Here is a 25,718-nt window from a genome sequence, read left to right on the forward strand (position 1 = left end):
TTCATATTTGGAATACATAGATGGTAGTGCCTAAGGCTTGAGGAAAAAACATAGCAAGAACAACTTTGGTAAAACACTGAAAACTTAGCATTTCTTGTAATCTAGAAACTGGAAATACAGAAAGAAGATGCAAAATGCAAATGCTTGTACTGAACGAAAATTTTGCTGTGGCTGTACATTTTACAATGTTATGTTTACATTTTACTGTTATTTTTTCAGGTTCTCAGACTGTTCTTAATGAAAAAGAGAGAGGCTCCTGCCCTTAAAACCAGAGTTTAACAATTTACTGATAATCATGCTACAAGTGCATAAAAAATTTCTACCGGATAGTGTGTCAAACTAGTATATTGGAAAGTAATATTTTTCTAGGTACCAAAGAAAGATTTCCAAGTGTGAGACCAAAAAAAGTAACGATTAAAACTTCAAAAATTAATGGAGGTGTTATCTTTTCTTTCTGCTTTGTTTTGTAGCGAAGCTTCCTGGGCTGTACAACTTTTAGAGTAGGAGACTTGGTAAAGTCAAAGGAGCAACAGTTGACCCTTACCCTCAGGTAAGTGTTTTCCTCTGTTGTAAACCATGTTGAATTAATAACCCATGGCATTTTGCATCCAAAGAAGAGCACCGAAGCTGGTGAAGGGTCTAGAGCACAAGCCCTATGAGGAGCAGCTGAGGGAACTGGGGTTGTTTAGCCTGGAGAAAAGGAAGCTGAGGGGAGACCTTATCGCTCTCTACAACTACCTGAAAGGAGGTTGTAGCGAGGTGGGTGTCGGTCTCTTCTCCCAAGTAACAAGTGATAGGACCAGAGGAAATGGCCTCAAGTTGTGCCAGGGGAGGTTTCGATTGGATATTAGGAAAAATGTCTTCACTGAAAGGCTTATCAAGCATTGGAACAGGCTGCCCAGGGAAGTGGTTGAGTCACCATCCCTGGAGGTATTTAAAAGACATGTAGATGTGGCACTTAGGGACATGGTTGAGTGGTGGACTTGGCAGTGTTAGGTTAATGGTTGGACTCGATGATCTTAAAGGTCTTTTCCAACCTAAATGATTCTATGATTGCTGCTTGACTGTGTTTGAAACTCCATATTATTTCAGGAACATTAGATGTCAACTTGAAGTGCTTCTATTTCTGCCATGCACAAAGTCAAAATGAAATACCAATTCTTTAAGCTGGAGTTTGCCATGTGTCAGATTAGAAAAGGTTAGTAATTTTTTGGTATGATAACCTATGGAAGAATTGCAGGGAACTTGAAGTAGGAGATATTCTTTCAAAGTTCCCTTTAGAAAGGAGCATAAGGTTCTCAGTTTCATTTGATGTGTGTGGTTTAAAGAATTAACACTGTACAGTTTGCTGGTTTGATTACTAGGCATATTTAAAGACGGTAGACCTAATGACTCAAGGCTTCTCTCATGAAATTGATTGCAGTCTCCTAAACTCATTGTTACATGCAGCCAAACTCAAATGGCAGTGGAGGGGGTGATGTGCAACTCTAGTGACACAGCGTACAGAGCTGTAGGAGAGTTAGAGCCCGTGTTCAAAAACTAGGACTGGACTGAACAGATATTTCTTAAAGCTGTGCACTGAAGAAAAAAAATTCAGTTTTCACCCCTGATACTGACTTGCATGGCTTAAGATGAATCAAGATACAAATCAAAACTTTTTGAAGGTTAGGGGGAAACCTTTTAGGTGGTGATTTTCAGAATTAATTCATTGGTCTTTATACAGTGCAGGGATTTTGTGGAGCTGATTTTTGCAAGCACAATGGAGGCTTATTTGGGATTACTGGGTAGGTACAGGTAAGGTTCACAGAGCAACTGCCCAAACTCACCGTGTTTCTACATAGGCAAAATTTTGGGAGAAAAGAAACTGTGACTAGGAAAACTGAGACACTGATATATGTTCTGCCTGGGATGTTGTCTATAGGTGCTGTAGAAAAGTTGTGTTCCATTCTTTATCCGGTGTACATGAGGTCAGTCTTGATTTGGCTGAGGGCCCAAATTACGACCCATTCAGCAATGTTGTGGTACTGTCACTATGTCAAGGACACTGCATTGCTTTGAAAAGGAAACTTCTTGAAGTATTTTGGTTTTATTACTGCACCTGCCTTCCTATTATAACAATAATAGTTGCATACGTGTGTGTAGTTTACAGGGCAGAGTTAACAAAATGCCTTGACTTTAATTTCTCCCAAACACAGAAAATGCCATGCCTAACAAGCAGATAACTTTGTTTTGTAACAAGCAAAACTGATCAGATAAAATGTGAACTGACTACTCTCTATGGAAATGTATGGCTAGATAAACAAATACCAACTTAGTGTTTGTAAGAGTCTGTCCTTACAGAATTTCAAGTTGTCTCAGGTTCTTTGGGACAAACTTTGCCTCTCTGATGGACATACTGAAAACTTGATGTGAAAGAATGCCTCTGACAGATGCCATAATAATTGACAGGATGTAAAGTTTCAGGAAACTTTGAAAAGAATAAGTATTTTGTATCTAACCCATCTAATTTGTAAACAAAAAGTTCAGATGGATAACTAATAAGCAATAGATGACAGATTGCCAGGTTAGTTTCAGCTGAACCTCTAAGCCTTTTCAGATTTGCTTTTAATTAATATTTTTAGTCTTGTATGTCCTCTGTGCAGCTAACACTAGAGGACAAATGTTATACCAATTCAAATTAATTTTCAGATACATTAAATGGTAGGTTTTAGTTGGCTGGAATTTTTCTTTTTTTAAAGAAGAAAATCCTAACCTTTTAAATGCGGGGTTGTTTCCTGATTATGGCTGTTCAGCAGCACAAAATCAGTAGAAATTATCCAGCTTTCTTCATTGGCAGTTTAACCAGAGCAATCTAGTAATCTAAACTTGCTTTCCTCTGATTGCCCTATTGTATTAGTACCCCTCAGGAGGACAGGGGATATGCCAAGGGCCCTGTCAGAGCATGCAATTCTATTTAATTCTTGTTGATATACTTTGGATGGGAGTTTACCAGGGAGTGCCTGTGATTGAGACGCTCCTTTGTTAGATCTGAAGTAGAGATTGAAGGAGTCAGAAATAGCTCTGTGGTGTGCCCTGTAAATATTGGTGTAATTACAGAATCTGATTACTTTTTCACTGTTTTTTTCAGTTATGTCTTACCATTGTCTTTCTGAAGTACAGTGTAACAATATAAAAGTGTTTTTAAAGGAATATTCTTGTATTTTTCTCAGTTATTTTGTGGAGCGCTGGCATTCAATTCCTTACTGTTGACAAACTGTGCTCTATTTTTTCCCTTTCCCCACCGTTGTACCTTAACAGTGATTAGGGGCACAACTTACAAAACCTCTGCAAAAGAAGTTTTTATTTTGATTGTCCTTTCTTCTCTACAAAGGTGCCCTAAACTGATGGCTGAGTGTTTATTGTAGATGTGTGCGCTATATGTTGCAGTGTATCCAATTTTTAAAAAAAAAAACAAAAACAAAAGCAAGCATACATCCTTTTTTCTTTGTAAATGGGAATTAAGTATACTAATTGCTATTTTAGTAATTAAGATTTTTTTTTTTTTCAGTTGATTTACTTCTAACATTCAGTTTAGAGGATCTTTTTGCCATGCTTTTCTTTTAAGAACAGCGTAATGTGGTTTTTTTGCTTGGTTGACGTCTATGGCCTTTTGTAAAGGGCTAGCAATTAGTACTTCCATTAGCTGCTTCCCCTGTGGTGGTAGTTTGCCCTGTTTTCAGGAAGATCCTCTTTAGCTTGGGTGATTTTGGTATGATTTCCAGTAAGTTACATGTAAGAAGCAGCAAAGGAAAAAGATAATAGTGCTCTTTTGTGCTCTCTGTAAAAATAAGGTCTATCGGTCTGAGATACTCCTCTTAGTAGACAGTACAAAAGTGTAAGTAGGCTACCTCAGTATGAAACTAGGGTCATATCAATACCACTCGGATCCTTTGGCCCCGGTAAGCAGGAATGGAGCTAACCATACAAAAACAAGAACTAGGATAGAGTGCATGAATTATACAGATTATCTGAGAGAATGTGCCTGTGGATGTCTGTCAATCATGTACTATACAGACTTTCTTTAAACATGTGGCTGTACTTGACCTCTTGGACAATATCTATTTGTCTATCAATCTGCTTTTTTTACCTGTCTTATTTTCATTAATCTTGGGCAGGACCGAACCTATTTCCTTTAAATAAAAGAGATAAACCATAATTATTTTTGGAAAGTTCAAAAAAATAACTCTAAGACTCCATTAAAGAAAGTCCCCCCAACTTCCCTTCCTCCTAACACTGTCCTCCAGGCCTCTTGTAGTTCAGTGGGCCAGAAGACACGTAACTGCACTTCAGTAGTAGTTACATTCACAATGTTTAACTAACTAGAGAGAATTTGAAAGCAGGACACTAATTTTTGCAGTCATTTATGTACATATAACTTCCTTAGCAAATGATGACTATAAAATACTATATATTTAGCTGCTTTTCCCTATTAAAATTCAGTACAAGTCTGCCTACAACTAGTTCTACCTGGTCTCCATCCTGAAGTTGTTTCTTGGCTCCTTCATGTCATGTCATCCACCCCAGGAAGCAGGTGAACAACAGCTTGGCTTTATAAGCCACGCAAATCTCCCGTACAGTTGAGGTGACACTTGTTTTGACATGAAGCTTAATAAACAGTACAGTGAAATCATGAAAACTGAGAAGGAATTGAACAGCGCAAAATTTGTTTATTTACCTTAGAATGCAACAGAATGGTATTTACCAGTGGACTTGTTTGAAAATGGTATTGATTGCAATAGGCTCTACTGTGAATTCACAGAATAAACATTTCTATGCAAGTACTATAGTTTTGTGCTTGCATATTTCAAAATATATTGCATCAGTGGAGAAAATAATTTTATGACAATCTGCATGTCAGTCTGTACTAATCACATTTATTTTGTATTATGCATTGGAGAAAAGGGCTGCCTGCTAGACTGAAAGTCATGCAGTTTGCTTTTCAGGCAGTCACTGACTTTGTCATTTATAATTAACATCGCTATGCAAATACACAGTCTGCTTCTCTTTTTCTTTGTGTTCTTGAGCCGGGTTTTTTTGGAAGAAAGGTATGGCCATGGGAGCCAATTAGCAGGCCTAAATTTGCATATTCAACATGTAGCAATGAGACTTGATGCGAACAGCGTTGGAGGCAAATGGCTGCTATTCTCAGTCCATCTAGCTCACTTGCTTTTCCACTGCTAGCTTGTTACCTTCTTTCTCTCTGGATGCCTGGGTCAACCTTTTATCGCCAGAAGTACTAAGGTGGGCACGTATTCCTGCTGCTCATGATGGTGCTGGCTAGCTCCTTCCCTCGCATTTGAGGGAACTGATACTGACCTGGTGATCCTTAAGGACTTGGGATGGTAAGGAAATCCATGTGTATAATAAACTTTAAATTAATGTTAGAAGCATTAGTAAGTAATTGTGGTTTTAAACCTGAGCAGATTTAACGACAGCTTCAAAAGTCTGTGGGTTTGGCACAGTGAGTAGAACAACAATATTGCTTTTAATACTGATATAAGTGGGGTTTTTTAAAGTTCAGAACATACTGTTTCACTCAGAATCACCTCCACAAGGTTCATCAGAAGATGGGTCCTTGGTGATTCCAGCTTAGGTGAGTGTGGACTGTCACAGGATTATGGCTGTGGTACATGGAGTGAGCACTGCAGTATGCAGTCATGTTGGACTGAATGGTTAGGGATAGACTGAAACATTGCCAGCTTTGCTGCCAAAGCCTGCATCCTATGATGCTGGATTCTACATCTGGTTTAGAAATCACTCTTCTAACACTTTGTCTCCTTTTCATTGGTCATGTTCCAAAGGCAGATGCTCTGTGGACAGATATCAGGTGATTGGTGCTCCTTGTCCCAGGCTGCTAAAAAAAATCAACAATTTTCCAACTCCATAAGCCAGCTAGAATTTGAGCCATATATGGGCTTCTTCACACTGACGCTTTTTTTTATTTTATTCTTGTTGCTGTATTCCCCATCCCCACTGTCCCTATGCAGATTTGTCAAGGTGCAATCCTTTGTCCTGTGGGTCTATAGTATCTCTTCTCTTGTGACTGTAAGCAATTTGATGCAGAGACAGTCTTCACTGCACCGTGTGAGTGCAGAATGCGCTTTTCAGCTTTATTAAACTACAGCAAATAAACTGATTCTATCCTAATGCATTATGAAGTGTCCTAAGACCAATTAATTATTTTCCTGATGTTCTGTTGAACAGTGTGTATGTGTGAGATTGTCTCTTCCTGTCTGTCCAGGCAAATGACATGAAGTGTATACATATATATATATGTGTGCACACAATACTGTTTCTGTTAGTGCAAAGTAAAACAATATAGATTTTTGTCTTATTTAAGTGTGATTGCTAGGCTTTTTTTATTTGTCCCACCACATCACTTCTGTTTCTAATTTTTAATTTTCTTTCAAGCAAAATTTTAATCTTATGACGTTGCTTGAAAGTTTTAAATGCATGACATGTCTGTTGTTTGAAGACTTTCATGCACCAGTGGTATTTTAAATTCACAGTGTCTGACACAGCTAATGGTGGTTTCTCCCTGGACATTTAATAGAGCTCTTTGTTGATTTGTGTGCCTGTAGCATTCAAAAGAAACTTTGGGGTTTTTGTTTTTTTAAAGTGTGTTTTCATATTTCCGTGTTTCAGATAGGAGAAGTGGAGGAAGGAGTACAACTACAATGCAACAGTCCCACTGTTTAGTTTTATCCTGTTGCATTACCTTCTCTTGCAGATACTGCGTGTTTCAGATTGTAATATTACATATGTAGTAGACCAGAATAGGAGTGATTTCGAGAAGAAAATAATTGAGAAAATTGATATAAAGTGAAGTTAGATCAGTCATATATTTTTTAAACATGTATGGAGAAAGCTTCCAAATACATATTGCTACTCGTGCAGGCAAGCGATGCAGTGCTCCCTGCCTTACTCAGGCCAAGCCTCTAATAACAGCAACAAGGGGGAATATTTGGTGTTCTAAAGAAAGGGAGACAAGGACTGAGAAAGCATAACTGGCATTTCCATTTTTATTTTGTTTTACTCGAGCAACATGCTTCATTGGCTTGTATCAGTTCATTTGCAAATTGAGCTCCGTTTTGCTCAACATTTGTTTATACTCTTAATTTACCCTGATGTAATTTTAACTCAATCTGTTTTATGCAAGTCTGTATCAGACTTGCAGGTCTCTCTGGCCTTAGAAAAATGTGTTTCCTAAAAAAAGAATGGGTATGATTTTACTTCTGGAAGTCAAATGAATGCAACGTTTTCCTTTCAGACCAGGAAAACAGCAAAGTGCTGTTGCATATTAAGTCAGCCTGGTAATGAGGTGGTCCACTTGACACTTTGATCGAGACACGTTAAGCTGTTGAAAAATTTTCAGTCTTATAGCCACATGTTTACTCTGATTTTTAAAGGTACATGTGATTTGCTAACATTTGTTGTATTCCCTTTCTCCTTGGAAATGCTGTAGTCCATTTGTTGAGGTAGCCTAGTTTGCATGCTGGTTTGACACAGGAAGGAGAAAACAAATAAAGTCAAACCACTAAGCAACTCAGGGGAATGTTTTTCATTCAGAAGACACTTAAGTTGTTCTCATGCATTTCAAAATTATTACGTATTTTTGTTCATAAACACCCTTTGGACATTGAACCCTTCTTCCTCATTACTTTTCTTTTGTATACTTCATTAATTAATGTAGGCTTCTTTGGTTGCAAGGCTATCTGGAATTGGTTCATTTTTAATTGTTCCTTTATTTTATTGTCAGTAATGAATTTGACTTAGAGCAAATGACGTAGTGGCACATGTAAAATATGAAGAATTATGTGTATTTTGCAAGGTTTTATATAAGAACATATTTAATTTGTATAGTTGCAAGATGAGTGTATCCTACTGAGTCGCATATTAAAGCATAATGGTTTGCAACCAAAATAATTATTTAAATTTGAAGCTTGGGCGTAGCTATATTTTGAGACCTTACTGTAAAAAATGGAAGTTTTGATTTAGCATGATAAATAAGTATCCATGCCTGAAAAGACTAACGTACGTGATTAACTTTAGTCAGTGTAAAGAGGTGGCATACTCTGACTTAATTAAGGCCTTAAACTGCATGCAGAAATACAGATTATGTAAAATTGCGGGAGCTGAAGGCAGAGGCAGGGTCCTCCCGCCTGGGGCACGAGCAAGCACTCTGGGAAAGCCTGCGCATGGCAGGAGGCAGCACGGCGAAGCGGAGCTGGGCCTGCCCTGCCTGAGAGGGGGAGACGATGCGTGTCGGCGCGGTGCTGCTCGGGGGCTCTCAGCGCCTGAGAAGCAGCGGGAATTGGCTCACGGAGCCGTACCGCGCCAGCTGGGCCTGGGGCCGTACCTCCGCGTAGTTCCGCACGGTGCACGCGGGTGTACCGGCGGGCCAGCGCTCGGACTACCGTCTTTCTCCTCGTTGGTGAAATGAGGAGAAGGGTGTTTGGGGGATTTTTCCTTCCTCTCCTAATACAATGTGAGGACTGTTTTTTGAAGTTCTGGAAGGGTGTCTGTGTTGACGGGGGTTTCGATGTTGTCCTGCAGTGAGGATTGCCCTAGGAATGTGGCAGTTTTTAATGGAAACACTTTTTTCTAATATTACTGTTTCTGAAAGTCAATTTTTCTTTTTTATTGCCAGCCCTCTAGTCCCTCTTCTGTGTATTCCTTTGTCCTGCTTCATCACTTTTCATTTTCACTTCTGAGATTATACACAGTATTGCCCCAAACCCATTTGTTTTCATTCTTCTTCCTCTCTGTGCTTTTGGAACTCTGCTAAACTTATTCCATCATTTCCTTTTGCCAATTTTTGCTTGGTGGCTGTTGTTATAATTTCCTCATTATTATTAAATGATCTGTTACCCTTCTTTCCTTCCTTTCAAAAAATCCAGCTGTTCAGAATAAGCCAGGGGAGATAGACTGTGCCATTAGCCTTGGTGTTTTGCTACCAGCGAAAGCTGAAAAAGCGTTCAGTATCTTTCTGGAGTTTAAACCCTTGTTTCTTCCAAAAAGTAGCGAGCAGTACGCTTTGTTTGGAGATGTAAATCTGAATTGCTCTTTATCTTCGCTTAATTGGAAGTAAACTATTTGCGGAGATGATAATAAAGGAATTCATGTGGAACTATATTATCTTCTCCCATGTAGTTAAAGAAATGGGACTGATTCTGAATAATTACTCTGCAGAGGGACTACAAAAGGCAAAGTGATATTCAGATTAGTTTCATTATTTTGGTTTAGCAGTTTATTAATACACTGAGCTTGTCCTTTCTTCGCAGATTGTCTTAGGAAAAAAAGCGGTGTACTGTGCAGTGAGATTGCAGGTCATGAGTGGGGTATTAGTGCAATGTTATAGCCCTTTCTCTGACGGTCCACAGACACAATAATGTCTAGAATGAAAACTTGGCAATGTTCGTGGATTCTTCCACCATTTATAGCACTTACCCATCCTCAGTTTCCTGATGAAAACTTTCATTGCTATAAAGAATTTGGAGAAAATACAATATGCCTTATTGTTAACATTTGCTTTATGATGGTAAATAACGAGTTCAATACAGGTGACTGCAGCTATACGGAATGGAGAGGGGACTAAATGTTTAGTGACAATATTTTTACTGAAAGAATGCAATGCTGCAGATGACCCCATGTAATGGTTTTTTTTTCCCAGGACTTCTGATGGTGGAAAGACAGTTGGTACCATTGAAGTCAATCTTGTGAAGATGGGAGAGCTAGAGGATGGGGAAACGGACCACATCACAACAGACACCCAGGATCAGAAGGTAGGAACTCAGTTCATTGCACAAAGTTAATTAGAATGATCAGCTGTACCAAGTGCCTAAATTACTAATTCCAAATTGGGTTAAGGACTTAATAAAAAAATTTCTGGAGTAAAGTACTATGTACGCTTAATCTCCCTAAACTAAAAATAGTTTTTAATGAAAATGTACAGAGTAATACTCTATCCTCAGTTTCCTAGTCCCTCCCCTTCTTTAGGAAAAAAAAGAGCTGATTTTGACCTCAAATGATCATATTTAATCACTCCTGATCAAAAAACTGTCCATCGAGACGCCATAAACCTGACTTCTTTTTCCCTTGGACAGTTCCTCTGTTTTCTGCCCTTGAAGTCCCGTTCACGTGGATTTTTATGTGCAACCTGTGCCCACAATACTGAAAACCTGGAAAAAATGACAGACAGGCAAGCCAAAGAAGAGGTGAATTCCCTTGCAAAGGGGCAGGTTCAGCTGCATTTCGTAGGAGCGCACAGTGGTGGGGAAAATCAATGGGAGGGATGTGGCAGCAATGGTGCCTCAGAGTGCTAGCATAGGACAGTGTTGACCAGAGGGTGTATGTAGGGATTCTGAGTTGGGGTGCTCACGGTGTGGGACGAGAGGAAGAACAGAAGGGCTCAGAAAGAGCAAAAATGCTCTTAAGTAGGCAGGTTGTTGCAGGCAAAAGTGGTGGAGACTGGAGCTGGAGATGATATGGGGGGAGTGGATTTGAGAGGAGTGGAGAACCAAAGGAGGGAGGGTGGAACGGATGGGCTGTCTCTATGATGACAAGAGGTTTGGGCTTGGGAGAAACTCAGAAATGACTTCTCAGAACGAGGAAATCAGTGTTTGAATGATTTGCAGTTAATAAAAAGGTCTCTCTAACTGGGTCCCTGGCTGATGGCAACTGACATACCTGTACAGAGTTGCCTCCTCCTGGTATCTCTGCCTCTGCAGCCCCATTCTCACTGACAGAATTTTTGCAGCCCTAATACTATGGTGTGCTGCTATACACTATGGTGTATTCTGTTCTTCATGGAAAAAAACTGATTTTAGATAATGCTACAGGGAATGTAAAATTAAGGACTGCATTTTTTTGTTTGGAAGTAACATATAAGAATGTATTTTTGGAGAAAAGGGCATTGTTCTGAATATCTTTTCTGCTCAGCCAAAACAGTCTGCTTTTGGGCAAAACTCTGAGGATAGATTTTACGCTTCTTTTTTTCACCATTCTTCTCAAAGGACTTCAATGCTTTTTTAAAACAATGGACCAATGGGACCAGTTCCAAAGAAGCCAACGAACGCTGTGACATCTTTCTGGTTTTGTACTATAAAACTTCCACAAGATATGCAACATGAACTGTTTTTTCAGCCTTCTCTTTTATTTTGCTTTTCTTCCATTTCAAAATGTGGAATGAGACTTCTTACAATTATTTGAGATGTAATTAATGAGCTGTGTCTAGCTTGGGGGAGCCAGAAAGCTTTAATAGCATCTTTCTAGGGGGTTCTACTACTTGTCAAGAAAGACCAGCCTTGTGACAGCTGTGTTTTCTGTGGTCTTTAAAGGAGTCCTTAGTTTTTATGGATTAGTTGCATCATGGAGTCTTGGTTTATATGTTCATAGTGAGGATGCAATTGTGAGAATGTAGTTACTGAATTACTTCAAAGAAATAAGTTCTGAATTAGGTTTGCTAACTCATTAGATAAACTATGTGCGGGGAATTCCTCATGGAAGAGTAAGGTGATAGTTAAATTCAGTTGGAGATATCAACTGGTAGAGAGTACATCATGTCTTGCTCTTTGCTTCAAGCTCTGCAACAGAACATCTAGAAACTGGGAAAGCCCTGGGAACATAGCTCCCTATCACCTTTAGAGGCTGTCTGTTTTTTTTCTAACTGGAGGGAGGAGGAGCATTAAAAATATTCTTCCTAGTACATTTAACAGGTTTACACTGGTTGATTTTTCCATAAACTTTTTATACTTTTATTTTATACACTAATCTTATCAAAGAAATCTTCCAATTCACTTGTATAACAAATTACTTCAATCACAAACCGCAAGCACATTTTAAAGACTTTTTGTGGTTCCTACTTTTCCCTTGTTTAAAAATTCAGAGAGTGCTTTCTGACATCATGCATGTGAAAACTGCCTTGTCAAAAGAAACCTCTCTGAAAGCATGGAACTTGTCAAAAATTATTTTAACCTCTGCCATTGTATTGGTAGGAAACCTTTCTGTTTTATTATGGAATAGCTGGTCATATTTTACTGTTTTCTCTGGATCATATTTTACGATTTTCTCTGCTATAATTCTGATTGTGTTACAATATATTGGAACAGAAATATAAAGAGAAAAATGTAAATTATGATCAAGGGTTGGGAAGTTATATTATCAGTGATGTTTTTCAGTCTGCCATTTATAAACTGCTATGAATTTCCTTGTAACACCTGAATGTGTTACATTTGTGGTTGCATTTCTTTCGTAGTGTGCATTGGTTCGTGAATGTACAGCCACCGAAGGCATAAGTGGTAAAGACAACTTGCCTTCATTAAATGCAGGTAAGTATTCTAACATCCGTAAAAGATGACTATTGCAACGCTATGTCAGATCCTGAAGAAATCACAAAGATTTGGGGCAGAACTATTAAAAGGCTCTTCAAATGATGCACAGATTTTTAAGTTTAATATTTTAGTGTTTTATACATGTTTGACAGTATTGTTTTACTGAGAAATGTGAGGAAAACTTTCAGAAATTTATGTCAATTATGCTTTCTGAAACACTGCTAAAATCTTCTACATCCTTACTGTTCAATGATTTTCAAGACTGTCAGTAACTTCAGTGGGCATGGAATTAACCTCATAAGTTTTTTGTCATGTCATTGCATGACATTCTGTTGAAGTAATTATGCATTATTTGTAACTGAATACCCTGGAGAATTAATCTGTCTCTTAGCTGATGAAATGGCAATTTCAGTTTGATCTGGAAGCTATATGTCCTAAAATGAAGGAAGCTGTTGGCAAGGCATTCTCAATTCTAGGTCAGCTCTGGGCTTCAGTGGACAGTGTTGAACTAGATCTATTTCTCTTTCATTATACTGAGAAATATTACATGCTGATATGCTGCACTGTAAAAGTTTTATTGGCCCAAGTTTATGAATCTCCATTACTCTGCAGTAACAATGTCACAAGTAAGTTACACGGGTCATCTGAAACCACAGCGCTGTCAAGAATTCTGTGTATTTGCTGCATACAGTTGAGGAGAAATGTTACTGAAGTTTTAAAACCTTTTAAAACCTTTACTGAAATGTTTTCATATGACCTCACTTGATAGGACAGACTTATTAGACTAGCTTTGCAGTCTGAAGGAAGCACTAGAAACCACCAAAAAATAGGTTTTTCCATGTATGTATGAATGCTGTAACTTTTTTCTGTGATTTGTTGAGACGAGATCAGAAGCAGGAAAAATTTCTTCTTCAGAACTGTCATTTCTTTTCATCAGTTCAATGTGAGACTAGATATGTTTGTGGAAAAGATATTCATTGAGAATTACCAAATGCACAGGAACTACATCTGGCTCCAGAAATTCCTGAACAGAAAATAGCTGGAGGCAGGGAGAGTATCTTGCATCTCTAGGTATCTATTTATGGCTCTTCTTGGAGACAAGATACAGAGCCAGTTGAACGATTTGGTCTAGCTCAGTGCAGCTGTTCTTTGATTCCAATTCTGTATGTCATCCAGATAAGTGGGTCTTAAAGAAATGACATTTCTGTTCAGAGAAAATGTTGCTGATTCACAACTGATTTTTTTCAATTTGCTGCCTCTGTTGGGTGGGTTTGATTGTGGGTTTTTTGTTGAGTTTTTTTGGATGGGGAAATGCTGTAGTTTGGGCAATGTATTTTGTTGGAACTGTTGGAACGTCCAAGGTAGATGTCGGTTTTATGAATAATGAAGTCTAGATCACTTTGTCAAGAGTATTTGCACATGATTCTACAGTATATCTAGACAGTGCTTAACATTTCTACATTTATTGTTCTCATATACAAACACACAATATAAAACCAAACCCCCCCCCCACCCAACATTGCTAGGGTTTATGAAGTCAAATGTACCATGCCATTTTTTGCCTTTTTTTTTTTTTTTAAGAGTTGAGGGGAAAGAGCAGAACTGCAGATGCATATGCAAGAAATGACAGCACACAGGATATTGGAAAGAGTTTTCAGTCACAGGAAGTTTGTTCTAATAAATACTTATTCTTCAGTCTGTTTCCTGTACTTCTGACTTCCTCTTCTCACCTCAGCATTGCCTCCACTTCCCTGCTGACACCTGGCACTAGTTCCAGGTTTTGTCAGTCCCACTCTTTTATTGAATTCCTAGTTTCTTTTCTTAGACAATTTTAGCTCTCCTTTTATACTCTCAGCGTCTTTGCTCAACCAGTCAAACTTCTTCCCCAGCATGCCTCCATGACTGGGCTTCATGTGGATCAAAGCTCTCTGTGTTGCCTGGAGGCTGGCTTTCTCACATGGGTACCAGTGCTGCCCTTAAGCATATTGTACCACACACTAGCTCTGCCCAAAAACGTATTCATCCACTCTGTACGAATGACATGTGCACAGTTTTGTTGGCATTAGAAGCTGGGAAGGATGCAAGAATTTTCAATAAAGGTAAAGCCTTGGTGCATGTATGAGGTGTTAAGCTCAAGTTTTGAGTTTCTACGTACTGAGATTTCTTTCCCAAGGCTTATGTCGTCGTCAGATCTGGGTGGATTGCCATGCTTATGGTAAAATGCACATCTCTGTAAAAGATTTGCTGGCAGAATTCAAGTTTATAAAGCACAGAACTTTCTGTTGCAGATTTCTGGCCTCATTCTGTGCAGCTGGACCATCTTAATTGAAATTTTCAAAAAATAATCAGCTTAAGCCAGACAAATTTCAGTGTGGCAAAATTAGAGGCAATCAAAAACAAGGACTGAAGGGAAAGGAACAATATCAGTAATGTGGTAGAAGTGTATTACAGGCAACTTGATAACATCAGCATTGCCTGCACTACTGTCCCTGCTGTGTACATGCAGAACTATCTACAGTACAGTATATATTCCATATGCATATGTATTTAGTAAATGTGTATACTGTTGTAAAGATTTCTGGTTCTTTCTGTGTCATGTTGTTTATCAGGCCTTCAAAACTATGAAACTGAAAAAATACCCCATGTGAATCTTTAAGCCTGTAGGCATAGATGCACATTGACATTCTTCTGAAATTTAAATCTTAATATAAGGAACTCGCAGCCCTCAAGTGAGTTATGAGGCACTTATTGAGTGAGTGGGAATGAGTATCATATTTCATAGAGGCTTATCACTATTCCGTTTATATCCCAAGAGACTGAATTTATATGTCTCAAAATTCAGTTATTTATAACACTAGAGAGTTTACCAATTGTTTGCATGTAAACATATTGCGCTTTACAATAAAAAAGAGAATAAAAGTAATTGAAATTAAGCAAAAATTAAGAAAGTTCAAATTATTCTTCCTGAGATTATATGCATAATATACCTATGCTACAGAGGAAGATATAAATAGAAACACTGTTAGTAAATTAGTATATGGCAGCGGTATGCTTTGATCTATGTTCGACAGGGAACAAAAATGAAAACAGAGTATTCAATCTTTTATTAATTTTTTATTTTACTTGCAGGGGAAGCAGTGTGAAGGATACTGTATGGAATAAAAAGCACAGAGGTCTTTAAATTTAAAAATGAGAATGTCCAAAAATATGGATGGTTAAATATATGGCATTGGCTTTTAGGCTTCATGCTATAGAGAAAGGCTTTTAAAATAGTTTTTTCTCTTTTTAACCACTGCAGTTCATCTGGATTTTTTTTTTTCAGTGCCTTTCATGATCACTGTCTAAATACAGGAAGGATTACTTTTATGAAACTTTCACTCATTTTAATAACTACTTTTTATAAAAGCCAAATCTAGTCTTGCTATTCTTACTGTTTGCATGGGTTTACATGCCTTCTAGATTTCTTTTTTAGACAACTTGTTGGAATTAGAAAGCAATTATTGTTGTAAAGGAAAATACATCTGAGATTTTTATGGAATCACACGACTTCAGTAGTTCTGTTTATAAGAAAAACATCAAGTATTGTGCAGCTCTTACTGACAATCTCAAGCTTTAGCAATACTGCGGATGGGAATTATTTGAATTCCTTGTGAAAACAAAATTCCCAGGCTTTTTTCTGAGTTTGTAAATGAAATTTTCTTCATAAACCCATGGAGAGATGTTTTGGCCGTTTTTTAAAACTTGCAACACACTTGAGATTATCCCCATCTGAAAATTCAGACTCGGAGGTAGTACCTGAAGAGTAGTTTAATAATTCTAACAATGATAGAAGTCACAGCTTTGGATCCACATTTTCAAAGTGATTCCTAGTCTCCCTTGCTATCATGCTGCAATCCTGTTGGGTTTTTGTTTCGTTTTGGTTTTTTCCCGTGATGGTGGTGGTGATAGTGGGGAGATGGGAGGAAAGAGATTGTGAAGCTACCTATGTGCATTAGGTTCTCACAAACAAATGTGAGTTTTTGAATGTAATAGATTCTGAGTGCAAATTTAAGGGCTGTTCTTGGAAAAACATCCTTTGATAACTTCTTAGGAAGTAGATATAAAAAGGTAAAATAGAGAAAAGAGCCTTTTGTGTCTGGGGTATCATCATTTGAAATGTCCTGGTAAAAACTATCAACCTGCTTCCTAGTGAACAGGGGGCACTACAAAAAAAACCCCCAAAAACCCCAAAACCAACCAACCAACCAAAACCCACCAAAATTATCATCTGTTTTGGCAGGTTTCTCTTTAAGGGCAGACCTGAATTAGCCCTTAGTTTCTTGAGCTCTCCCTGACATCTGAAGATTGTCATTCCCTGTCTTGTTAATGGAAGATGATCGGTGCCATATATCTACTTTGTGGATTGACAGAGGCTGTCAATATTATTGACAAAACTGATTTCATTAATTAGAATAATCTCAGCAAAAGAGGGGGAAAATAGGAAAGCATCACAGCATATTTTAATCAAGTAATATAGTAAAGCCCAGGCACGAGGTGTAAGTTGATCACAGGCACAGAACTTGGAGATGCCTTTTTTTGTAGTGGACAATAGTTAAGTCTGTGTGGTGAAGGTTCTCAAGTTGTAAAATGCATGTAAAGATGCTTGAACATTGAGGTATTTCGGGTGTTAGTAGTAAAGAAAAATTGCTGTTATTTATATACCATAGCTATCAAGCATCTATTAGGCTTATTTCATAACAGTAAGTCAGAATTTAGTTTTTGTAAGTAAAATCACTAATAAATAAAGGCAAAATGACTCTAAAAAGGCTTCCAGTTTCTCATCGAAGATTAATGATTCAAGACATCTCAACAGAGTGATGGGAATAGAAAACAATACATCTGCAATTACTTAAACATGATTATTTACAACATTCCTTTTTTTAAGAGTTGCCAACAACCGTTTTATTACAGATACCTTTGAATCTGTGGTCTTGTTTTAGGCCTTTCCTAAAGTACTTCTGTTAAAAAACAGTTTGATTAGATAGACAAGACAGTTTGTGTATCTTCAATAACTTGGTCCGTGTTTTTCATGCTCTATAAATCACCCTACATAGGCAATAATGGTGGCAGTGAGTTGTGAAGCTGAAATTTCTATTAGTAGATGTCATTTTGACAGCAACAGTTTCCTTGCAGCGCACATGGGAAATACATTCCTTTGAGTTATAGACCATTCAGTGGCAGATCAATGGAAGCCTGCTCTAAGGCAGCTTTTTCCAGAAGGCTGATAGAAAGGTACTGTTGGAGGATTTGGATGGCTGTCCAAAGTCATTCTGAGTTAGGAAGCAGTGGATGTGTCTGTTAAATGACAATCATTTGTCTCCAAGTAAGCTTATCAAAGTAGTCAAACAAAACTTCTTCTTTCTCAGCTTTTTCCCCATTTCCTCTTTCCGGAAAATTAGTTAAGAGTAGGGAAAAGAGGGGAAAAAAAAAAAAAAAAAAAGGAAAAGAGAGAGTAGAAATTTCCCACCTTTATTATAGAGCATCACTGTAAGATCTGAATGGAAATATGTGAGAGCTTTAAGATAAAAAACATGGTGGGTTTTAAGCATAACCTTCCAAGACATCAAGTAACGTGATTTTCCTATGTCAAGTTACAATAGTGATCTGAGAACAGTGTGTGTAACACATTTATAGGATTGTTATATTTATTTCTACATAGTGGCAGTCTCTTGACCATGTCAATGATAAAGTTGACTCTAAAATGACGTCCTCTTGACCATGTCAATCGTCAAGTTTCCTTTAATGTAGATGCACACCATCTATTTGTATTAACAATTTCTGTGTGTGCATATCATGGAGAAGATGCATCAGATATAGCTAAACTCTGAGGCATGCTTCACTTGTCCCATGCAATTTATTAGCATTGTGAGTGATTCTAGCAGATGGTACGCGATGGCGTTGACTGTATGTGAGTTCATTGTTTATTTGTGCATTCCGTTTTTCCTAACTGTATCTTAGGTGTAAGAATAGAGAGCATAATTTACATTCTTGCTACACTGAAATGCTAAATTCATAGGATACCTACTGTGCGGGTAAAATGTGATTTATCTACTGAACTAGTAATACTTTGTCCTCCACATGCTGCTATAATAAATTAAATAAAAATTTAATGTTTTTAATAGAATTTTAATGGTTCTAAAATTAATTCTGGAAGCAAGGGGGGAAATAATGTATTATTTTTGGATGAAATTGTTGTCATAAATTTTCAGAGAGTCATATAACCACAGTAAAGCAATGATATAATTTTTCCTCTCTGCAGTGTTAAAAAACCCGATCTGTAAGTTATATAGATTCCCTACTTCTGACAACAAGTGGATGCGGATCCGGGAACAGATGGCTGAGACCAACCTCTCTTTCCATGTTCCTAAAGAACTGATCAATCTGCACATAAAGGAGGATATGAGAAGGTAAGGAAGAAGAAGTAGCAATAGTAAATACTAAATTTTATTTTTCTGAGTTGGAATAATGTAAGTGATGAGCTGAAAATATTAATTTGTAGTATGAAATAGGCAAAATATAACGATCTTTTTGGCTGCTAAGAATTTACAGCTGTAACTGAACAACAAAATCAATTGCTCAGAATTTTTAGGACTCCAGTGACTTCATAAGTTCTGAGCAATGAACTGTGCTAGAGTGTGGTCATGACTTTAAATGTGTAAGCATCCACATTTGGTTAACAATATAAATATTCTGAAAAGTTAACATTTTATAGAGAAACAACACATGACAAGGGTGTGGACTACATTGTAGTGTGTTTGGCCTTGTGCCTGGGCAGTGCTAATACCACAGACAAACATTATGCAAGCAATGGAAAATGACATGTTTGTAGTTAATAAAGGAACAACGAGAATATCAACCACATTCCTCTAACTAATGTAAATTAGTTGGCATAAGAAACGGATACGAAAGCAATGTAAGTTTGAAACCTTTGTTCACATTTGGCCTTGTAACCAGGAGGGACATCTGAGGATCATTACAGTATGTATGGCCTGGGAAAAAAGAGGTTAGGGAGCACAAGTGTCCCCAAATCCTTTGTGTGTCCTAATTCCCAGTGCAGTGACTAAAATTGTAGCCTGTCCTTGAATACTTGTAAGCTGTGCTGATACAACTGTGGAAAAAAGCAATATTTTAAGCAGTCCCGGGTTTCCCTGAAAGCATACCTTCTTTTTCCACTGATAATGGATGGTGTAGAAGAAGATACTGCCTCTTTCCCCGTGAAAGTTGCCTCACACATAGGTAGGCATCCGGTCTTGTGTAAGAGTAACACTGTGAGCTAGTGCTGCATGCCAAAGCCATCCTGTGCGCTTTCAGGCAACTCCCTCCGTCAGAGGGGGTTGCCTGTCGTTGTTTACAGTGGTTATTTGTCCTGCAATAGGAGCTTCTTTGCTTTTCTATTCACCCCATCTGCTGCTTCTGTATGATCTTTTTATGCCAATAGAACAGCATGTGGGAGACCAGAATCTTGCTTTTAATAAAGTCAATGGACTGATACATACTTATGCACGGTGATGATGGGTTGTAAAAATCATATGAATTGTTATAATACTTTATTTTATTCATTTAATACTGTGTTTAGGCATTTATGGCCTGATCTTGTTTGAGAATACTAATGTGTAAGGTTTTTTTAGTAAGCAATAAAAATAGATTATGCTGACTTGCACAGTTCATCCACTTCCCAGATTTTCATTTGCCCCATGGGTAAATGCCTTTTAAATGTTAGAGGATTACTTGAACCACTTTTACTACTACTGCGTTATTCTCTCCAAAGGCATAATGCAAGCAATAGCGCTTGCTGCTATTTTGTATTATAGCATTGACCTCCTTGGAAAAAGTCATAGTAAAGAATCACCACGGTTTGTTTGGGTTTTTTTAATGATTATTCAATACTCACCAAAATAAAGAAAAGCTTTGAGGAAGAAACAGAAGTAAAAGTTGCTCAAAGATTGAGGAAAGTGGTTCTGATTTTCCTGACTGCCAGTGTGGTTAGCTGTTCAAGCCTAGTAGAGAGTGTGGGTGTGACAGAGAGAGAGACCAAGTGATTGTATCAATCTGAGGGAGGAGGTAAGACCAACCAAGAGGAGCAACAACTTGTGGTAGAATACTAGGAGATGGCGGGAATAGGGGCATCTGTGTCACCTGTCATCGTGTAAGCGTGTAGGTTGGAGCTTCAGCTTTGTATGGGCTTTGCTTTTTGAAATAATTGCAAAGATGTGTGCTCTTGTGGACTCCTTACATTTGTAAACTAGTAAAACAACGTTAGGAGGATATTGTTATGTTAGTTCTTGAACTCGTACAAAACTTACACTGTACCATCTTGAGGCTATTCTCTTCTGAAGTATTCTTCTCTGCATCTTTTTTCCCCAGTTAGTATAAAAGAATAAATATTTTTATCTCAGAGGCCACTTCTTATCATCCTCAGCCTGTTTCATTTTATTCCTATTGTGGCTTCAATATAGTCAGGTCTGAAGCAATTACCTATAAAAGAAAAATATCCAAGTGAAGTGTTAATCCCATTCAGTATTGTATTTTAAATTGTAATTTAAATTCCCTTTTCTCATAGCTCTTAAGATTGTTTATCTCTTGATAAAACTACTGTGTTCATTGTTAACCAAACTTTTTCATTTACTGATGTGATACTCTGAAATATGTAACCTCTAAGGGTGTTTAACTTTGTTTTTCAGCATGAAATAATGTTTTTAAAGATATGCATGCATTAAAGATTTTATCCTTCAAACCTCCTTGGAAGAAGTTTTAATAGGAGTTATACGGTCATTTTTATTGTTCTAATAAGGGTCATACAGTCTGCTTTGCTGGTTTTTATTAAGAAATTATTTCTGTTTCCTCCTTGAGGTTTTCCAGTGAGTCCTTTCCTCTGGTTTTAATATTTCTTTACACAAATCTTGTCCAGATATTTTGCATCTAATGTGCAAGATTAGCCAAGTAGTTCTTTGAACCTAATGATTATAAAAAAGACTTAGTAGTTTACAATAATCATTCAGAAAGTTGGTTGACCCATATAACCTAAGCTTGCAGTTGTAGATGTAACTTGTGTTGCACTAGATCAGCACAGCAAGAGAATCAGGAGACTCTAGTAGAAGCTGCACGTGTCTTTCAGATTTGCTGCTAAAGCTCTTTTGAGTCCCTTAGAATCAAACTCGGCTTTGGCTGAAAGGAAATTCCACCTGCTTACAGCTGAATTTGGCCCATGGCATTTGTGGTCACAACCCATAAACAAATTTCAAGGATAAATTGCTGAACTTTCCTTGAACCCTCTCTCCAGACTACGAAGCACACTCAGGCTTTCCTCCTGCCTCAGGAATGGCTGTCCTGTCCCAACTCCAGCAGCCTCTTCTTGTGAAAATCTATGCTGTTTGTGTTTTCTGATTTCTTTCTTCTAACATTACAGAATGAGGGCAAAGTTCAGACTATCTGAAAGATGTATGTTTTTCTACTACCTTTTAATACACAACTTGCATAGAGAAATGGAGACCCAGGCAGAAATGCCATGTGTTGGGAGTAGGCATTGATTTTTTGGACCTTTGCATGTTATTTTTTACATGACTTATTTTTGAGCAATTGCACTGCAAAACCATTGTATTGATAAGAGGTCATACCATAAAAAAAGGTATTCTGAGTAAACTTACCATGACTTTCAAAGCTGTTTGAACCAACCACATTTAGATGGGCACTGTTAATATGCTATCCACTTAAGGACTTTTAAAACCTTGCTTCAAGTAACTACCTAGCAGAAATGTTCAAAGTAGTAATTTTTTCAACACTTACAAAAATCTCCAAACGTATCAGTAAACTGTAGCTCAACTACATGCATATGCAGTATTTACCCCATTGTGCATCAAAAAGGATGTAAAACCTTTCTCTTCTTATTCTCCATCAGTTACTGCATAGAGGAATACAAGCATATGAATGTAAGTGTAACTTGAATTTTTGTGAGTAGTGTTTAGACAATTGCCCTCCTCAAACATGATCAGTTTAAAAACCATTAATTTATAAACTAAAGGATAAAATATTTTGTAATGTATGAACACTACGTAATTCTCTGTCCTGTTGATTTTGCTGTTCATAACTAATTTTGGAAAAGATGGCCTCTGTGAAAGCCTAAGAGGAGTTTTCATATCAGACTTAATGAAGTAAAATTTGCTGGGCTTTACTTTGTTATTGGGTGTTTAAAGTTGTAGTGCGTTGGAATGGAGTAACATTACCTGATTTGTTTTGTGATAGTTACCTCTACATAACATTACCTATTATTCAGCAGTGCTGAAAGCTATAAAATGTTAGCTTACATTCTGACTGTCCGTCAGAGAGGGTTTTTTGTTGTTGTTTTTGGCAAAATCCACCCAGGTTTTAAGACTCCAGAAAATCATCCTGTACCAGTCAGCAATGCTTCTCAGAGACTGGCTGCTAACATTGCCAGATGTTGTATTTGTGCACAGCATGCCCCGGTCTTAAAGAAGTCCATACTGAGCAAATTATATAACTTGTAGGTTTTATTAGAGCCTCCCACGTTATAGTGAAGGACAATACAAAACCAAAGCAAAAAATAATCTTTTTCTCAAGATTATAATTATTTTAACACACTCAAATTCTGTCAAGCATTTGAATTTTTACGTTGTTAATTAGAGATTTTGCACTTACCAGTACTTATCTGTGGTTCCAATAGCACTAAGTTGGGTATAATTTTGTCAGTTCATGTCAGTGGGGGTGCAGAGAATATAAATTAGAGACGTTAAGGGATTAAGGTGATTAAAAAAGATTTGTACAGTTTTATTATGTTGCTCGTGTCATAAAGATCCTCACTGTTTATTTTGAATGAGGCACTGATTAATAAATTGGGGAAAAAAGAAAACAGAAACTCACAAAACTGTTTAAATGCTTGAGTAATCATGCAATTAATAACGTGATTAATCTTGCCACATATATGATTCCAAGCTGAAAGAAAGAAATGAAGTTATAAATATAAACTATGAGAGTAAAATGTTTTTGCTTATATCATAGAGCTGAAGCAACATTGTCTTAAGCTGATTCCAGTGTTTCCTGATGAAACAGTAACATTTAAAAAACAACCAAACAAAAAACCGCCTCAAACAATTCTATACACCATTGCTAGTTACTAAAATATAATTTAGGATTAAAATGTAAATTCTACAGATGCCATTCTGAGTATTACTGAATTTGAGACTCTTTGTAATCGTGTGATGCAGGAGAATTATCCTCTGCTATTAAATGCAAATCATAAAATTAACCTCAAATGATCATGCTGTTTGAAGTCTTTCAGAGGCAAACCCAGATAATAAAATATCCAAGGAAGGGAAAGAGTTTTAAGGCAGGAAGGAAGAAATGGGTTTAATTCAGCATATATATATATTGTCTACACTTTTGAATAAAAAGGGGATAGTGGTGGATAGAAACCCAAAAGGAACTTAAAAATTCCAGCTCTCAGGAACAGTATAAAATATTCTCAAGCCTTTGCAAATCCCAGTCTATTCTCCACATAAACAAAGAAGAAAGAGGTTTTAAAATATTTTTAATGTGTTTGGTGGCTTGTTTTTTTAGGGTGGTTGGTTTGTTTTTGTTTGGTTGGGTTTTGGTTTTTTTTAAACAAATGTTTAAGGCATTGTTGTGGTTTAACTCCAGCCGGCAACTCAGCACCACACAGCCGCTTGCTCACTCCTCCTGGTTGGGATGGGGGAGAGAATTGGAAGACTAAAAGTGAGAAAACTCGTGGCTTGAGATAAAGACAGTTTAACAGGTAAAGCAAAAGCTGCGCACACAAGCAAAGCAAAACAAGGAATTCATTCACCACTTCCCATGGGCAGGCAGGTGTTCAGCCATCTCCAGGAAAGCAGGGCTCCATCATGCGTAACTGTTACTTGGGAGGACAAACGCCATCACTCCGAATGTCCCCCCCTTCCTTCTTCTTCCCCCAGCTTTATATGCTGAGCATGATGTCCTATGGTATGGAATATCCCTTTGGTCAGTTGGGGTCAGCTGTCCCGGCTGTGTCCCCTCCCAGCTTCTTGTGCACCCCCAGCCTGCTCACTGGTGGGGTGGGGTGAGGAGCAGAAAAGGCCTTGGCTCTGTGTAAGCACTGCTCAGCAATAAGGAAAACGTCCCTGTGTTATCGACACAGTTTCCAGCACAAATCCAAAACACAGCCCCATGCTAGCTACTATGAAGAAAATGAACTGTATCCCAGCCAAAACCAGCACAGGCATGCAAAAGGTAGACACAACCTACATTTTAGTTTTTAGTTACCTGTCAGGTCAGGCTTACCAGAACCTGAAATAGTTTTGGGAAATTCTGTAAGAAGAGAAAAATGGCAAGTGTTTTCAAGAGGTTCTAAATGAAAACTATTAGGAAAGAAAGAAAAAATATCCTTTTATTCATGTTTGTGGTAGCTTCCCCAGAAGGGATTAAATCCTCCTTAGTAATTACTTGTCTGTTTTAGAAACAACATAGTAAAAAGGCTATGATTCTTTTACTTCTGGAGAGAATGGTATATTGTTTTGATGGGTTATTGCCTGTATATCACAGGATCATAACTTGTGGTAAAGAAAAATGAGAGTAATTTTATCTGCTTCTATTCTACAAAAAAAGATGAAATGGTTATCCATAAACATGTACACTTTAAAGTAAAATTTGTTAGGAAAAATAATTCCTGTGCTTCTTTCCGTAGAAGGAAGCTTCTAAGCTTCCTTTACTTATGAGTGATTGAGTCATGCCTCAAAGCTTATGGGGTATATTTACTCCAAAGCTCCTGTTTGATAAATATTCAGAACTTTGTCGCCTTTATAATAATGTAAAACTTTTGCAAATATAATCTGCAGAAATGTCTTATCTTGTTTTGAATCCTGCTAAGCACTTTGCCTCTGATGTTTTGTGAATGTGGATTTCGGAAGCTAATTTTGCTTGGTGGAGGCAAAAATCACTTCCTTTTTTTGGTTTTGAATTTGTCATGTTTACTTCACTGGGAATTGCATCACTGGATTTTTGAAGTTGAATGAATCAAAAATTACTACTTTGTCTTCATACAGCATTTGTGGTTTATGTTCTTTTATTGTATGTCCTCGTAATTATCTCTTCTTCATATAATAAACCTGATCTTTTCAAGTTCATCTTTCAATTTTGAAGATTTGTGCTGTGCTATTCCTGCTGTTCCCTTTTCTGAGACAGAATAATGAGATCCAAAAAAGTTTTTTGAAGGAATGCCCCCTTCTGACTCATCTTGCTCATGTTAATGTCTTGCTGCTGTTTTTGCTTTGTTTTGATTTTATTGTCACTGACCACAGG

The 25,718-nt window shown here is 37.5% G+C and overlaps 1 protein-coding gene across 5 annotated transcripts in view; it reads left to right on the top strand.

The window, feature by feature from the left end:
• Positions 1–25,718, top strand: part of INPP4B (inositol polyphosphate-4-phosphatase type II B) — a 290,171-nt gene that overhangs the window by 164,435 nt on the left and 100,018 nt on the right. For 4 of the 5 annotated variants that reach the window (XM_050895913.1, XM_050895915.1, XM_050895912.1 and 1 more), the window contains exons 9-12: positions 471–550; positions 9,713–9,824; positions 12,296–12,368; positions 18,670–18,817. In XM_050895913.1, the coding sequence (XP_050751870.1) occupies positions 471–550; positions 9,713–9,824; positions 12,296–12,368; positions 18,670–18,817 (413 nt within the window). Of the gene's footprint in view, positions 1–470; positions 551–9,712; positions 9,825–10,145; positions 10,257–12,295; positions 12,369–18,669; positions 18,818–25,718 lie in introns of all 5 variants that reach the window. The other variant, XM_050895911.1, reaches the window with a different exon arrangement.

This window comes from Gymnogyps californianus, chromosome 4 (assembly GCF_018139145.2).
Source record: "Gymnogyps californianus isolate 813 chromosome 4, ASM1813914v2, whole genome shotgun sequence".
NCBI classification, from domain to species: Eukaryota; Metazoa; Chordata; class Aves; order Accipitriformes; family Cathartidae; genus Gymnogyps; species Gymnogyps californianus.